The 15,853-nt window shown below is 39.9% G+C and overlaps 1 protein-coding gene across 1 annotated transcript in view; it reads right to left on the bottom strand.

Annotated features, from left to right (window-relative positions):
* Window positions 1-4,419: 4,419 nt before the first annotated feature.
* LOC126259201 (STING ER exit protein) overlaps window positions 4,420-15,853 on the bottom strand; it is a 39,946-nt gene continuing 28,512 nt past the window's right edge. Inside the window, exons 3-4 of the mRNA XM_049955792.1 lie at window positions 11,817-12,045; window positions 4,420-5,925 (exon numbers count right to left, since the gene is read on the bottom strand). Coding sequence (XP_049811749.1) covers window positions 5,767-5,925; window positions 11,817-12,045 — 388 coding nt within the window. The 3' untranslated portion in view covers window positions 4,420-5,766. The remainder of the gene's footprint in view (window positions 5,926-11,816; window positions 12,046-15,853) is intronic.

Raw genomic sequence — 15,853 nt, 5'->3', positions numbered from 1 at the left:
TAAACTGGCAATGGCAAGAAAGGTCTCTCTGAAGAAGAGAAATTTGTCAACATCAAGAATAGATTTAAGTGTCAGGAAGTCCTTTCTGAGAGTATTCGTATGGAGTGTAGCCATGTATGGAAGTGAAACATGGACAATAAACAGTATAGAAAAGAAGAGAGTAGAAGCTTTTGAGATGTGGTGCTACAGCAGAATGCTGAAGATTAATTGGGTAGATCACACAACTAATGAGGAGGTACTAGATAGAACTAGGGGAAAGAGAAATTTGTGGTACAGTCTGACTAGAAGTAGGGATCGGTTGGTAGGACACATTCTGAGGCATCAAGAGATCACAAATTTAGTACTGGAGGGAAGCATGAGAAGTAAAAATCGTAGGCAGACCAAGGTATGAATACAGTAAGCAGATTCAGAAGGACATAGGTTGCCGTACTTACTCGGAGATGAAGCAGCTTGCACAGAATAGAGTAGCATGGAGAGCTGCATCAAACCAGTCTTTGGACTGAAGACCAAAGCTAATCTGGATGGTCTGACAGACAAGAGGAAGGTCTTACACGTGGGTCACAGATTTTGATTAAAGCCTGCAAGGATATTCTATCAGGGTTGCCAGAAGTTTCCCCAAGTGAAATTCCCTGATATTTCCCATATTTTGAGACAAGTTTTAGCATTTTTCCCTGACAGATTGTGAGATCTCAAAAATATGTAAGGTCCTCTGTATTTCTCCCCCATGTGAGAAAAAATCTAAAGTACTAACTTCAAGATCTTTCGTAATGAACTGTTTTTAAATGGAGAAAGCAAATATGCATGTTTCATTAAGGCCACTGTTCTTATCTTATTTCGAAAAAAACGAAACGCATTTTGTGACAAAAATGCGCATTTCCTTGGAGTTGGAAGACAGATTTAAAATACCTTCACTGTTTTCAGAAATAACTTCAGAAGAAAGTAGGCCTCTTGTTGAAAGAAGTGTATAAGGCAGGAAAGAGTTGTGTAAACCAACACTATAGGTTCAAAAATGGTTCAAATGGCTCCTGAGCACTATGGGACTTAACTTCTGAGGTCATCAGTCCCCTATGAACTTAGAACTACTTAAACATAACTAACCTAAGGACATCACACACATCCATGCCTGAGGCAGGATTCGAACCTGCGACCGTAGCGGTCGCGCGGTTCCACACTGTAGCGCCTAGAACCACTCAGCCACTCCGGCCCGCACACTATAGGTGACTGGCAATAAAATGTTGGTTCTACTATGTTTATTATTGGCAATTATTGCCCACTGTGTTATGTCTACTATTTTACAAGTATTGTGTGATTTTTGTTTTGAGAAATATAGGAGTACATAGAATACAAAACACCAATACTGCCACAAGTTTCTTCTTCTTATCGTCCATACTTTCTAATACATGAAGTATCTTCAAAGTGCCAAGATGTGCTGCAATAAATAAAATGTCTAAAAAACACTGCACTGTCCAATGCACTTGCAGTGAGACAGTCACAATTCCTGAAATCCATTGTCCGTGGCTTCTGGCCTGCTGTGGAGTACCGCAGTCCTGGGTTAATGGATAAACCACGAAAACCCAGCGCATTATGCCACACACAGACAGATCTGACCTGCGGACAGATCAGTGAGACTAGATCCGATGGGCAGGGCCTGAAAGTTAGTGGGAAATGACGGGCTTCAGATTGGCAGGCCCGATCTGTTAGAGATACCCGCACGGTTTTGGCCCATCACAGAAATCCACTCATGTGGCCAGCTATTCACAAGTCACAGAGAACATGCTGATGAAACGAGGTCAGGGTGGTTATTCCATGTGACAGACAGCTTGTGCAAATACTCTGAGAATCAATACTAATGAGGATAGGTAGCAACTCACCATAAAGATCACAACTGAATTTTCGGCCATAGCCTTTGTCAGAAAACAAGAGCACACACACATTTATACAGTCACTCAAACACAGCTCATGCACACATGACCGCAGTCTCCAGCCACTGCATCTACAGTCTCTGAGAATTAGATCCAAACAAACCATTCCTCACGCCTCTCTGCCTCTCATCAGCAGCTCCTATGCTAGTGGAAGAAGTGGTGGCAGCACTGACTGCAAGGGATTGCTAGGAAGGAGATGAGGGAGTATGGAAGTGGCATACATTCTCAGCTGCAACCGGCCAACAGTGATGCATCACATCTCAGTAAACAAACCATTTCATCTACCGAGACAAAAATGAGATTTTTCGAGTGTTTTTTCCAAAGTTCCCCGAGTTCCCTGACATGTTTGAAATTCCCTGATTTCCAGAACTTGTGGCAACCCTGTCTATGTTGAAAATAAAGAGACACATGCTTCGGCTTTTTGTCGGACACTCGCTAGTTTTAAAAAAAATCAAGGTCAGAGTTGATGCCAGAAAGCTGTATTTTCAATGCTATACATCAAAAGATTGTCTAAAAATAAACGTTTTTTTTTATTCTGTAGCTTGGCTATCCATCATTCATTGTATCTAACAGAGCAAGGCTGGCAGTCATGACATTAGTCCACTTTTTTTTTTCTTCATTCAGTTTTTCTTTTGGTGCATGTGATAATATTCTCATAATGGGAATATCCTTCTTTCCTTTTTGTGGCATAAAACGCCATGGTGTATGATTAATAGCCAAATAAGTATGTATAAAGTATCGATAGTTATTTCCATCGTGATTCATGACACAGTGGATAAGACTTTAGTAGATGATGATGTTCAACTGATCTGTACTATGAAAGTGATACCACCAAAATGTACCTCTCTTTGACATTTACTTTTTCAGACAGGCAAAGTAGTTCATCACACGAAAGCAAAGAATTACAAGATAGGGTGGCTGCTGTAAAATTACGCATTGGTCAATAACCAGTTGTCCGTGTCTGGTCTTTTAGGATATGCTTTTATATGCTTGGTACGCATCCTAATTGATATCTCATAGATCTGTTTTTAGAAACATAAATGATATGGGTTTTCCACAAAAAATGTACTGGAAAACATGTCAATGCACTGTGATTTCATTCATGTATTATGCTCGGTATGAGAAATATTTATGTTTTGCCTGTTTCTATGATAAGTTTCACTCCAATGATTTTGAGAATGCTCATGAACAGTCAGTCAGTTATAATTATTCAATAATATACTTTAGGTGTATTTTTGTACTATGTATTACAATGAGAATAACTGTCAGCCTCCTGAACTTTTATTTCAAAAGAGGGCAAAGAAAAGTATTCTGATTTAACAGATACACCAGAAAAAATATCAAAAGAAAAAAAAAAAAAAACGCAACAGCCAAGAATCAAACATGGACCAGCAGTGCGGTAAACTAATGTCTCGATTGCTTGACTACCGACCTCACTCTGCTAGACACATTGAATGATGGAAACCCATGCTTCAGCACGAAAACACAAAAACAATAACTTTACATTATTAACTTTGGACCCCAAGTTATATTCATGATAGATGTTTGTTTCAAGATGATCTTTCGATGCATTACAATTTCCTGTCATCAACTTTAACCTAGATTATTTTTCTAAAACTAGGGACTGCTGAGCAAAATGTCAAAAAACGTGTCAGACCCTCACCTCGAGAGACTTAAACTGCCGTCTTCCTGAATGGGAGTCCCGTGTTATAACCACTTGCTCAGTTTTGTGCATCTGAGTTCACTTGTGTCAAACAATATGTCACGTTTCTGACACCACAATAAGTTCTGTTCATGTAAACAAAGCAATGACCAACAGTACTTCTATGTTGACATTGTCAACCACGCCACTAGAGCCTCAACACATATAGGGACTGCCTTTACAATGGGAAGTAGCATTTACCCAAATATACTGACAAACTTTAGAGGCAGATAATATTCTGTGCAGATGGTTGAGAAACAGATTTCCTGTGTCATTTCTTCTGGTGATACCAATAAACACCTAGCGATTGTCGAGCAGTCACTGATCAATAAGTCCCTCTTTATGCAAAATAACCCAGTTCTTTGAAACTTCAACAACATCCTTCCTCATTCCTTCTACTATTTCTCATTGATCTCTCCGACGACTGATACCCAAACATCACTCAAAGTAGTATTTTGTCACTTATTCAACCTACACAATATCCTAGTCCGTACTTCTACTATTCCTACATCCAACCCAACCCAACATCACATGGATTGTGCTACATGCTAGTTGGATGAACCCATTGCAAATCTGACTGCGAAGAAGTGTAGCTATTGTGCCTTAATACTTTTCACAGCTGGTATTACGTCAACTGTTAAAACCCATTATTTATTTCGGACATATTGGCAAGGTGACTCAGGTGATCATAAGTAGTTGAGGTAAACAATGCAGTAGATAAGGATGGATGCATCATATATACAGGGTGCGGTAGCCAAACATGCATTTTCTAAATAAGTGTAGAATAAACACAGCTGCAGATATCAAAATTTTATTCATGCAATCTTATTCTACATTAAAAAGCATTTAAGAAACATCAACACATTTTTCATTGTTTGAAAATAACATCAGCAAGATGGCGTCCTTCTCGATCACAGCATTCTCACAGGTGATTTATGAAGCTGTCTATCACATGACAGAGCATACCCTGAGGAATTCTCTCTATCTCCAGCCAGATTCTTGCTTTGAGATCACCAACATTAGGAGGTCTTTCTTTGTACACTTTGCTCTTAGTAAGGTTGGGTGAAAGGACGGGCCAAGCAATTGCTCCATTCTTGGAAATCACTTGGTTAGGAAACACTTCACTGAGAACATTAATGCTCACACAGGCTATGTGACTTGTTGCTCCATCTTGACAAAGCTAAGGTATGAAGAATGTCCTTAACATTGTTGAATAGCGCTCAGCATTCATGGTAACAGATTGCCCTTTTTCGTTCTCAAAAGAATAAGGGCCTATTATTCCCGATGAGGACATTGCACACCAAACTCACACCAGTATCTAAAGTTCTGTTTGTTCACATATCCATTGAGGTGAAAATGTGCCTTGTCACTCACCCAGAGGTTGTGAACAAGCTCCTCGTTTTCTTCAATCACAGAACTGCTGTCTGACCATAAAGTTGTTGTTATTCAAAGCGTTAACCACTTGGATTTTGTATGGTTGGTGATGTAAGTCTAACCTCAAAATCCTTCGGACAGTCCTGTCAAAAATTCCAAGCGCAACACACTGATCTCCGGGGTCTTCTTCCCACAGCAATTCTTACATGTTCCACATTATAGGGAGTATACACTGTCTTTGCTCTGCCTCCTCTTTTCCTTGTTGTTTCGCAGACATTTTCAAAGTTTCCGCCCCAAGTTTTTATTGAGTCAACTGAAGACACCGGCCTATTACGATTAATTTGAAAATGCACCCGCAAACAATGCTGAGCGTCTACATAGCTACCGCTTTGGTGGAACTCTTTCACTGTAAATAACCATAGTTGCTTAGTCCACTGCTCCATGGCTACTGAAATGCTGTGTGTTGGAGAACACAGTGGTGACCTTGGTTACTCGACCCCCCCCCCCCCCCCCCACTACTTCCAACGCTTCCACCCACTAATAATAAATTGACTGCCGCTCCCTGTAATATGCCGCATTGCTGTGTAACAGTGGTATATAAAAGTGAAGATTACAATTTTTTATGTTTTTAAGAAAGGTTATGTAATTACTAATGTTATTCACATTATTGTGAGCATATTTTTCAAATATTAATGTAATTATGTGGTATATTAACAATATGTACAATTTCTGTACTTGTGTAACTCTCAAATCTGTGCATTTATTTCATTAATTATTGTCAATTAAAGTTCCACGAACTCTGTTCCGTTTAGCATCCATTTCAGCCTGCGTCTGTTGCACAACCATTTTCCTCTTGTTCATACCCTTCCTTTCCAATTGCTTTTCGATGATTCGTGCATTGTTGGCATAAGAATCAGCAACTTCCCGCTGTAAAGAAATTAAAAAATTAGTCATAAATGCCATACACAAATGTTTCAGAAATACTTTAATTCCAAGCTTTACAAAGATACAGACAGAATTGTGTGCCAACTCTCAAAGTTTAGGGTAGAGTATAAAACAAGTGAAAATACTGGCAGGTATCATATAGCAAATAAGGACTACACCTTCCAGGAATGAACTAATTTCAACTATCATGACATCAGCTTTGTGCTGGATCTCATCTACCAAATATGATATGTAGCTACTATGGGACCAATGACAATGGAGCTGCACTCAAGGCATGGGCAGTGAAATGATCTCCAGCTAGGTCACAGCATCAAACTATCCTCAGTCAACTGTGGCAAGGGGAGATAGGCCACAATACTGACAAACTCTGGGATTGCTGCTCAGAGCGACAGTGTGGGTGAGATGACACCTCACACATATGTATCGTCAGCTCTATGATGAAACCAGAGTAGGAACAGTTCAGGACAAATTTGAATTTCAGAAAAGCAAATTGAAAATGCTGCAGAGGGCCTTAAGAATATAACAACTTCATCGAGATCACCAAAGGGGTTTGAGGGTGTTGGATAACATGATGGTGTATCACAAATAAGTCTTACTAGGACTGTAAAAGACTATCAAACCTTTACTTGAGCATTGGTAAGAACTTTACCAGAACCATCTTTTCTCTGAACAAATCATACAGGCAGAAGAGAGACAGATGCTAGCCATTACTGAAGCCAAAGGATAAGTGAAAAAAAACCTGGTTGAAAGTCTTAGCATGAAAGTAAACAAACCTTGAAATATCTCACGAGCCTCTCTGGAGATCCCATAAGCCCTAAGAATATTTCAGAAGTGACTGCAAATCACGTGGCAAGTCAACTGCATGTAATGGCACAACAAATGGCAGGGCAACTACGATGTCTGAACTGTGAAAACCAGTCTCTTGAAGATGAATTCAGAGCAACTGGTGCCAAGGGTTGGATAAAATCAAATCACTGAAACAGCACATCATTTTAAAATGTAAATCCCAAAGACATGGAGGAAAGCCATTTTGATTATCATGTTGAAACCAGGAAAGGGACTAAATGACGCAAAAAGTTTCCAACCCGTGTCATTGCTCTATGAGATTTTTAAGATCCTGGCATGATTAACATTCCAGTTAATCAAAAACCACCTAAAAGAGAAACATATTCACTAGAAAGCAGGTTCCCATCATGGGCAATTGTACAGCACATACAGTACTGTATATTGATATTAAAGCCGCTAGATACAAGTCTTTCACAAAACGTTCTTGCGACCTGCATATATTTCAGTGCTACTTGTTTCATTATTATATACTTGTGCCCAGACTTCACTCTCTGTACAGTCACTTCCCAATATTTGATGCGCTTCACACTTTGTTTTTGTTGACAGGTTACCTGCAATCTTGCTACAGAGCTCGCTCCAGCTGTATGGAGATTAGTTCCCAAAATTCCCATCCATAGCGCCACTTGTCGATATTAACTTATTTATCAACAGGTTTTTTGTTTTATTATTTTATCGTACTTTCACCTCCACTCTGTGACCAAATTCAAGATGTGCTTGCCATAGGCTGATTAGCTCATATTCTGGCATGATGTCTGCACTTTTTGTTTCGCTTCTCTGCAATAGTTTTATGCAAGACAATGTGAACTACGTGTAGGCATCTAAAAGCTAATATTGTATTAATGGACTCAGTATCGTACTACTTATTGCTCCTGCCTATATTTTTTAGACCATGGCTTTGTGCTGTACGCACTTTATAATTGACACTCACAAGTAATAGCAACAGGCATAAGTATCATTTTTTATCTTTAATTTTTAAAAACACTGTGGCAGTGATGAATGAAAAACAGTTAAGAAAGTCAATTGTAAATAGTGCAGCACGGGAAATAACGCAAAATGCCATAAACTGCCAAGTGCAGATGTGAAATGAAGCCTGCCAACACCAACCACTGCTAGCAAGAAGGGGAGGAGCAGATTATGTAAAGAAACACCAATACCACAGAAGATGCTTTGTAAATAAAAGCGAAATGTGTCTGGTGTAATTCTTTTTAATTACATTGCAGTCAGCTCAAGACAGATAACCCCTGTGATAACAGAAACCTTTGAAATCTCTGTACTCTGTTCTTATTAATTCCAAGAACTGCTGCAGGCTGGAGGGCAGCATGTAATTGTATCGTGTCTTCAACTATGAAACATCTGTGTACAGGAAGCCAACACATACAGACTTGTATCTGCATAGCCATAGCTTCCATCATCCATCTCAGAAGAGAGCTATGCTGAATACTTTAGTACACAGAGCCAGGACTATTTCTGACAAGGACCACCTCGGTCCCCAGATTAACCATTTGACGACTGTTTTCAAGAGGAATGGTTATTCTGCCAGTGAAATCAAATCAGTATTGTCCAAGAAAGTAAGTCACGAAGCCGGCCACATACAAGAAGAGGACCAACACATAGCGCGGCTTCCTTTTTGTGGTGCTACAACGAGCAAGATAGCTAGAGTCCTGAAGAGGCAAGGAATAAAACCAGTTTTCCCACCACCTAGAAAAACTAAGGAAATGTTGAGATCAGTCAAAGATAGTCTCGGGTTAAGAGTGCCGGGAATTTATACCATTCCTTGCGAATGCGGCAAGAATTACGTGGGCCAGTCTGTAAGAACCGTTGCCGACCGCTGCATCGAGCACCAGCGCCACCTGAAATACAGGTATTTGGAAAAATCAGCGGTGGCTGAACATAGCCTGCTTAACAAGCATAAGATTTTATTTGCAGAAACCAGAGTAATAGCCCATGCATCGAATTACTGGGACTCTTGTGATCTGGGAAGCAGTCGAAATTAGACTTGGTGATAATAACTTTAACAGAGGCAACGGCTATGCACTTAGCAACACTTGGAAGAGTGCACTGGATAAAGAAAAATCACAGAGAAAAACTTCCCACACTTTACCTCCTGATTCAAGGGATGGCGCTGCAAGCAACACGGGATAGAAACTACATCTATGAAAGTAGAGGGCACCACTTCACTACGCGCCATATCGCTGTTGCTATGACGTATTCCAGCCAATCAGAAGCCGTCCTTTGCATATAAAAGTGGGAACCTTGCTAGTTCACGACAGTCAGTTTTAGCCCTGACGACAACCATGGAGGTAGTGGTCGAAAGCTTAGAGTTTTATCCTGAATTGACGTGGCATGTACACCGAGAGATTTTTATTCAACTATGAAACAGTTCATACTTTTAATGGACATGTAAATGTCTTCCACAAGTAAATGAAGGAAAAAACAGCATTTTTATAGATGTGTTATGTCGTAGAGTAGGAGAGCCCAGGTGAGCTTTTTCTACCCTCTGACTTCCCTAGTCAAACTCGTTTCTGCTTATGCACCTACATAACTGTCATCATCATCATCATTATCATCATTTAAGACTGATTATGCCTTTCAGCGTTCAGTCTGGAGCATAGTCCCCCTTATAAAATTCCTCCATGATCCCCTATTCAGTGCTAACATTGGTGCCTCTTCTGATGTTAAGCCTATTACTTCAAAATCATTCTTAACCGAATCCAGGTACCTTCTCCTTGGTCTACCCCGACTCCTCCTACCCTCTACTACTGAACCCATGAGTCTCTTGGGTAACCTTGCTTCTCCCACGCGTGTAACATGACCCCACCATCTAAGCCTGTTCGCCCTGTCTGCTTCATCTATAGAGTTCATTCCCAGTTTTTCTTTGATTTCCTCATTGTGCACACCCTCCTGCCATTGTTCCCATCTACTAGTACCTGCAATCATCCTAGATACTTTCATATCCGTAACCTCAACCTTATTGATAAGGTAACCTGAATCCACCCAGCTTTCGCTCCCATACAACAAAGTTGGTCAAAAGATTGAACGGTGCACAGATAACTCAGTCTTGGTACTGACTTCCTTCTTGCAGAAGAGAGTAGATCGTAGCTGAGCGCTCACTGCATTAGCTTTGCTACACCTCGCTTCCAGTTCTTTCATTATGTTGCCATTCACTATGTTGCCATCCTGTGAGAATATGCATCCTAAGTACTTGAAACCGTCCACCTGTTCTAACTTTGTTCCTCCTATTTGGCACTCAATCCATTTATATCTCTTTACCACTGACATTACTTTCGTTTTGGAGATGCTAATCTTCATACCATAGTCCTTACATTTCTGATCTAGCTCTGAAATATTACTTTGCAAACTTTCCATCACATCTGCCATCACAACTAAGTCATCTGCATATGCAAGACTGCTTATTTTGTGTTCACATATCTTAATCTCACCCAGCCAGTCTATTGTTTTCAACATATGATCCATAAATAATACGAACAACAGTGGAGACAGGTTGCAGCCTTGTCTTACCCTTGAAACTACTCTGAACCATGAACTCAATTTACCGTCAACTCTAACTGCTGCCTGACTATCCATGTAAAGACCTTTAATTGCTTGCAAAAGTTTGCCTCCTATTCCATAATCTCGTAGAACAGACAATAACATCCTCCTAGGAACCCGGTCATATGCCTTTTCTAGATCTATAAAACATAGATACAATTCCCTGTTCCACTCGTAACACTTCTCCATTATTTGCCGTAAGCTAAAGATCTGGCCCTAACAACCTCTAAGAGGCCTAAACCCACACTGATTTTCATCCAATTTGTCCTCAACTAACACTCGCACTTTCCTTTCAACAATACCTGAGAAGATTTTACCCACAACGCTGATCAAAGAGATACCTCTGTAGTTGTTACAATCTTTTCTGTTTCCATGTTTAAAGACTGGTGTGATTACTGCTTTCGTCCAGTCTGATGGAACCTGTCCCAACTCCCAGGCCATTTCAATTATCCTGTGTAGCCATTAAAGACCTGACATTCCACTGTATTTGATGAGTTCTGACTTAATTTCATAACTGTGTGCAAATTAAATACCCAGCCATTATTCATATAGAAATGATGTTACTCATGAATTTTGTGGTCTGAGAATGGTGGTAAAAATTTTGTTTGTGCTGTAATGTTGCTTCAATGAACTAGAGATTGTTGAATGTAGCAGACAAACTGCTTTCTGATTGACAGGCATACCCTTCTCTCTCTGCTTCTTATGCAAACAGAAAATTAGATTTACATTGTTTTTGTTTGCCAACGGGTAGAAGGGCACAGGGATTATTAGTCGTTGTTTAGTAACTTTGCTATCAGTCACAGTTTCACATGATTTATAAAATTACAACTGGTTTCAAAATTCTACTTACCTTCAAATCAATTTCATAATATGTCTGGAGTCTTTGTCTTGTGCACATAACCGCAAACTGGACCTGCAGTTTCTGGTCTTTTTCACTGTACACAGTCGTGACTGGTAGTAAAGTTACTACAGAAATTTTAACTGATTAACATGTCATTCTCATATAATGAAATAACAAGCAACCAGTTGCATATAAATAATTTAATTTCTTGGCCATTTTCAGGCACTTAGTGACCTTTTTCAGAAGGCTGTACAGGAAACTACACCACAAAGAAATAGAAGTCAGATAATAATATTAAAATTAGGGGCAAAAGTTTGAAAAATGTTTTTAAACACTGTGGCAGTGATGAATGAAAAACAGTTAAGAAAGTCAATTGTAAATAGTGCAGCACAGAAAATAACACAAAATGCCAAAAACTGCCAAGTGCAGATGTGAAATGAAGCCTATCAACACCAACCACTGCTAGCAAGGCGGGAAGGAGCAGATTATGTAGAGAAACACAGATGATGCTTTGTGAATAAAACTGAAATGCGTCTGGTGTAATTCTTTTTAATTAGATTGCACAAACGTATTATTTCAAGGTTTGATTATGAAAAGTGATACAAAAATGGAAATGTAACACAGCAAACACACTTACAGCTTCAATTTCATCTTCTTCTTCATCAATTGTTGACACTGTGACTGAGCTAAATTTGCCCATATTCTTTGTGTGCTTTGTAACCATAATCTTCTTAGGTTTCTCAACAGCAACTTGATTGTAAATTGTTGTCATTGGTCCTTCACCGGAACTCTTAATAACAGCACCTTTCACTACGAATATTACATTGCTTTTTGGATCGTGTTTGTAGTACAGTAAAAGTCCACATCTGACAGAAAATAAGTAAGAATAATTAACAAACAAACTTGGTACAGGAGCCATATTTAAATACACAACAGTATATTATAACAAACAGTTACATCAACATTTCCTCTTCACAAACAATTATATGCTTTATGGTACCAGCAATGATTGCACCCATTTTTTATTACATTTCCATGTGCCACAAGGGAAAAACCAAAGACCAACTAGTCTCTGCAGCTATTATAGTGTGGTCCTTGGGTGACATTCAGAGAGAGGAATGATGTGTTCTTAATATTCTGTGTAAAGACAAGTTTGTAGAACTTTAAATATAGCTCTTTATGTAATGCACTATGCATATAGCCATGATTTTCAGCAACCACTTAGCTATTCTTCAACTTTCACAATGTTTCTTCAATTATTATCCCATAAAGATGAACAGTGTTTGAAGAAAAGTAATGTGATTGTGTCATACACTATTTCTTTCATTGTGTATCTATGCAGCCCCAGAATACCCTCAATGGTTCATACTCTTTTATTTACCTTCCTCATAACAAGATCTAAGAATGAATTTCTCTTTCACTTTGAATCAGATGGCAACCCAGTTCTAAGCAAAGAAGGGAAGGCAGAAAGGTGGAAGGAGTATATAGAGGGTTTATACAAGGGCGATGTACTTGAGGACAATATTATGGAAATGGAAGAGGATGTAGATGAAGATGAAATGGGAGATATGATACTGCGTGAAGAGTTATGACAGAGCACTGAAAGACCTGAGTCGAAACAAGGCCCCGGGAGTAGACAACATTCCATTAGAGCTACTGATGGCCTTGGGAGAGCCAGTCATAACAAAACTCTACCATCTGGTGAACAAGATGTATGAGACAGGCGAAATACCCACAGACTTCAAGAAGAATATAATAATTCCAATCCCAAAGAAAGCAGGTGTTGACAGATGTGAAAATTACCGAACTATCAGTTTAATAAGTCACAGCTGCAAAATACTAACGCGAATTCTTTACAGACAAATGGAAAAACTGGTAGAAGCGGACCTCGGGGAAGATCAGTTTGGATTCCGTAGAAATGTTGGAACACGTGAGGCAGTACTAACCTTACGACTTATCTTAGAAGAAAGATTAAGAAAAGGCAAACCTACGTTTCTAGCATTTGTAGACTTAGAGAAAGCTTTTGACAACGTTAACTGGAATACTCTCTTTCAAATTATGAAGGTGGCAGGGGTAAAATACAGGGAGCGAAAGGCTATTTACAATTTGTACAGAAACCAGATGGCAGTTATAAAGAGTCGAGAGACATGAAAGGGAAGCAGTGGTTGGGAAAGGAGAGAGACAGGGTTGTAGCCTCTCCCCGATGTTATTCAATCTGTATATTGAGCAAGCAGTAAAGGAAACAAAAGAAAAATTCAGAGTAGGTATTAAAATTCATGGAGAAGAAGTAAAAACTTTGAGGTTCGCCGATGACATTGTAATTCTGACAGAGACAGCAAAGGACTTGGAAGAGCAGTTGAACGGAATGGACAGTGTCTTGAAAGGAGGATACAAGATGGACATCAACAAAAGCAAAACGAGGATAATGGAATGTAGTCAAATTAAATCGGGTGATGCTGAGGGGATTAGATTAGGAAATGAGACACTTAAAGTAGTAAAGGAGTTTTGCTATTTAGGGAGCAAAATAACTGATGATGGTCGAAGTAGAGAGGATATAAAATGTAGACTGGCAATGGCAAGGAAATCGTTTCTGAAGAAGAGAAATTTGTTAACATTGAGTATAGATTCAAGTGTCAGGAAGTCGTTTCTGAAAGTATTTGTATGGAGTGTAGCCATGTATGGAAGTGAAACATGGACGATAACCAGTTTGGACAAGAAGAGAATAGAAGCTTTCGAAATGTGGTGCTACAGAAGAATGCTGAAGATAAGGTGGGTAGATCACGTAACTAATGAGGAGGTATTGAATAGGATTGGGGAGAAGAGAAGTTTGTGGCACAACTTGACTAGAAGAAGGGATCAGTTGGTAGGACATGTTCTGAGGCATCAAGGGATCACAAATTTAGCATTGGAGGGCAGCGTGGAGGGTAAAAATCGTAGAGGGAGACCAAGAGATGAATACACTAAGCAGATTCAGAAGGATGTAGGTTGCAGTAGGTACTGGGAGATGAAGAAGCTTGCACAGGATAGAGTAGCATGCAGAGCTGCATCAAACCAGTCTCAGGACTGAAGACCACAACAACAACAACAACAACATATCTGACTGATGCTACAGATTTTCATAATTGGTTGATTCTATATTCAAACTGTACTGGGATTTGCATCTATTTACACATGCCAGACCGCATTTGCCTGTGCTTAGAAGCCAGCCACTAGTCACTACTCATCAGATTAATTTCTTGCAAATATTCACAACAAAAACAATAACGAATAAAACGCCTATGTGCTCACAGCAAACAATTCAAATAAAAAGACAATATTTTGTGAATAAAAATCTACAAGTTCCTAAAGTTCATATAAATCAATAGAAGCTTCATGAAATATTACACCCATACTTTCTTGGTATCTAGACAGAAAACTAATTTGGATGAAATTAGCACATTGATCAGTTGGACAAGAAATTAAGCTAAACACGTTTTCCCTATAAGTTATTCGTCTTTGGTTTTACTGACTTATCCACACAAACAATGGAAAATCTAGGATGGAATAATGACAGTATTATGGAAAGGACAGATTGCTACTCACCATATGAAGAAGACTGAGTCACAGCCAGGCGCAACAAAAGACTGCTATACATTAAAGCTTTCGGCCAAAAGGCCTTCTTCTAAAGTAGAAAATATACACACATTCACACAAGCACAACTCACTAGTCATGATATTGGACTCTGATAGGAGAAGCAATCTGTGGATGGTGGAGGAAGAAAGAGGCTGGGATGGAGTGGGGTGGGGAGGGGGACAGATAGCAGGGTAGGGATGGGGGAGGTATAGTGCTCCTTGTGAGAGCATGCACAGAGATGGTGGGGACAGGGCAGGGCTGCTACACGTATTTGGGAGGTTGAGGGGTAGGGGGGGGGGGGAGGAGGAGCAGAAAAGGAGAAAAGTACACGAGGAGGGAAAAATGTTGATGCATTAGTGGAATAGAAGGCTGTGTAGTGCTTGAGTCGGAAGTGGGAAGGGGACAGGCAGGTGAAAGATGGGGTCCAGCGAAAGTTGAGGCTAAGGGTTCAGGAAATATGATACATGTTCCCCCCGAGTGCAATTCAGAAAAGCTGGTGTTGGTAGGCAGTGTGCGAGTGGCATTTGCTGTGAAGCAGTCTTTTTGTTCTGCCTGTCTGTGACTCAATGTCTCATCTATATGGTGAGTAGCAATATATCTGTTTGCAATATTGTCAGTAGAACCAGTAGTTTTACTTTGCATACCAAATTCTTCACTGAACTCTGAAGGCATATTCAGGAGAAATGACAGAAACTGATCAAGCTCTTATACTGCCCTGTTCCAGGGGACACTGCCTTACCAAAGCAACTTTCAGTGCTGGGATTTGGGGGGGGGGGGGGGGGGTTATGTGCTTAAGTCAGGGGCTGTGCTGGCAGTAGCATAGCTACTGGCAAGGTCACCCTTGCCGGAGTGGTCTCAACTGAGGAGCCAGATGAAGAGTTTACCTACAACATAGGGCAGGGAGGGCTCTAGAGGCTTGGTGAACCATCTTCCCTAAGGGAGGCAACCACAACAGAAAATGAGGTGGGTTATTATACCTACAGGTTTCTTTGTTTTGTTTTAGGGCGTAAAAACAACTAAGGTCATACGCACCCATACTAGAACTGTAGAACACAAAGACA

The sequence above is a fragment of the Schistocerca nitens genome, chromosome 5, assembly GCF_023898315.1.
Source record: "Schistocerca nitens isolate TAMUIC-IGC-003100 chromosome 5, iqSchNite1.1, whole genome shotgun sequence".
Lineage (NCBI taxonomy): Eukaryota > Metazoa > Arthropoda > Insecta > Orthoptera > Acrididae > Schistocerca > Schistocerca nitens.
The sequence above is the reverse complement of the archived record's forward strand: the minus strand, read 5'-3'. Positions and strand labels throughout refer to the sequence as shown.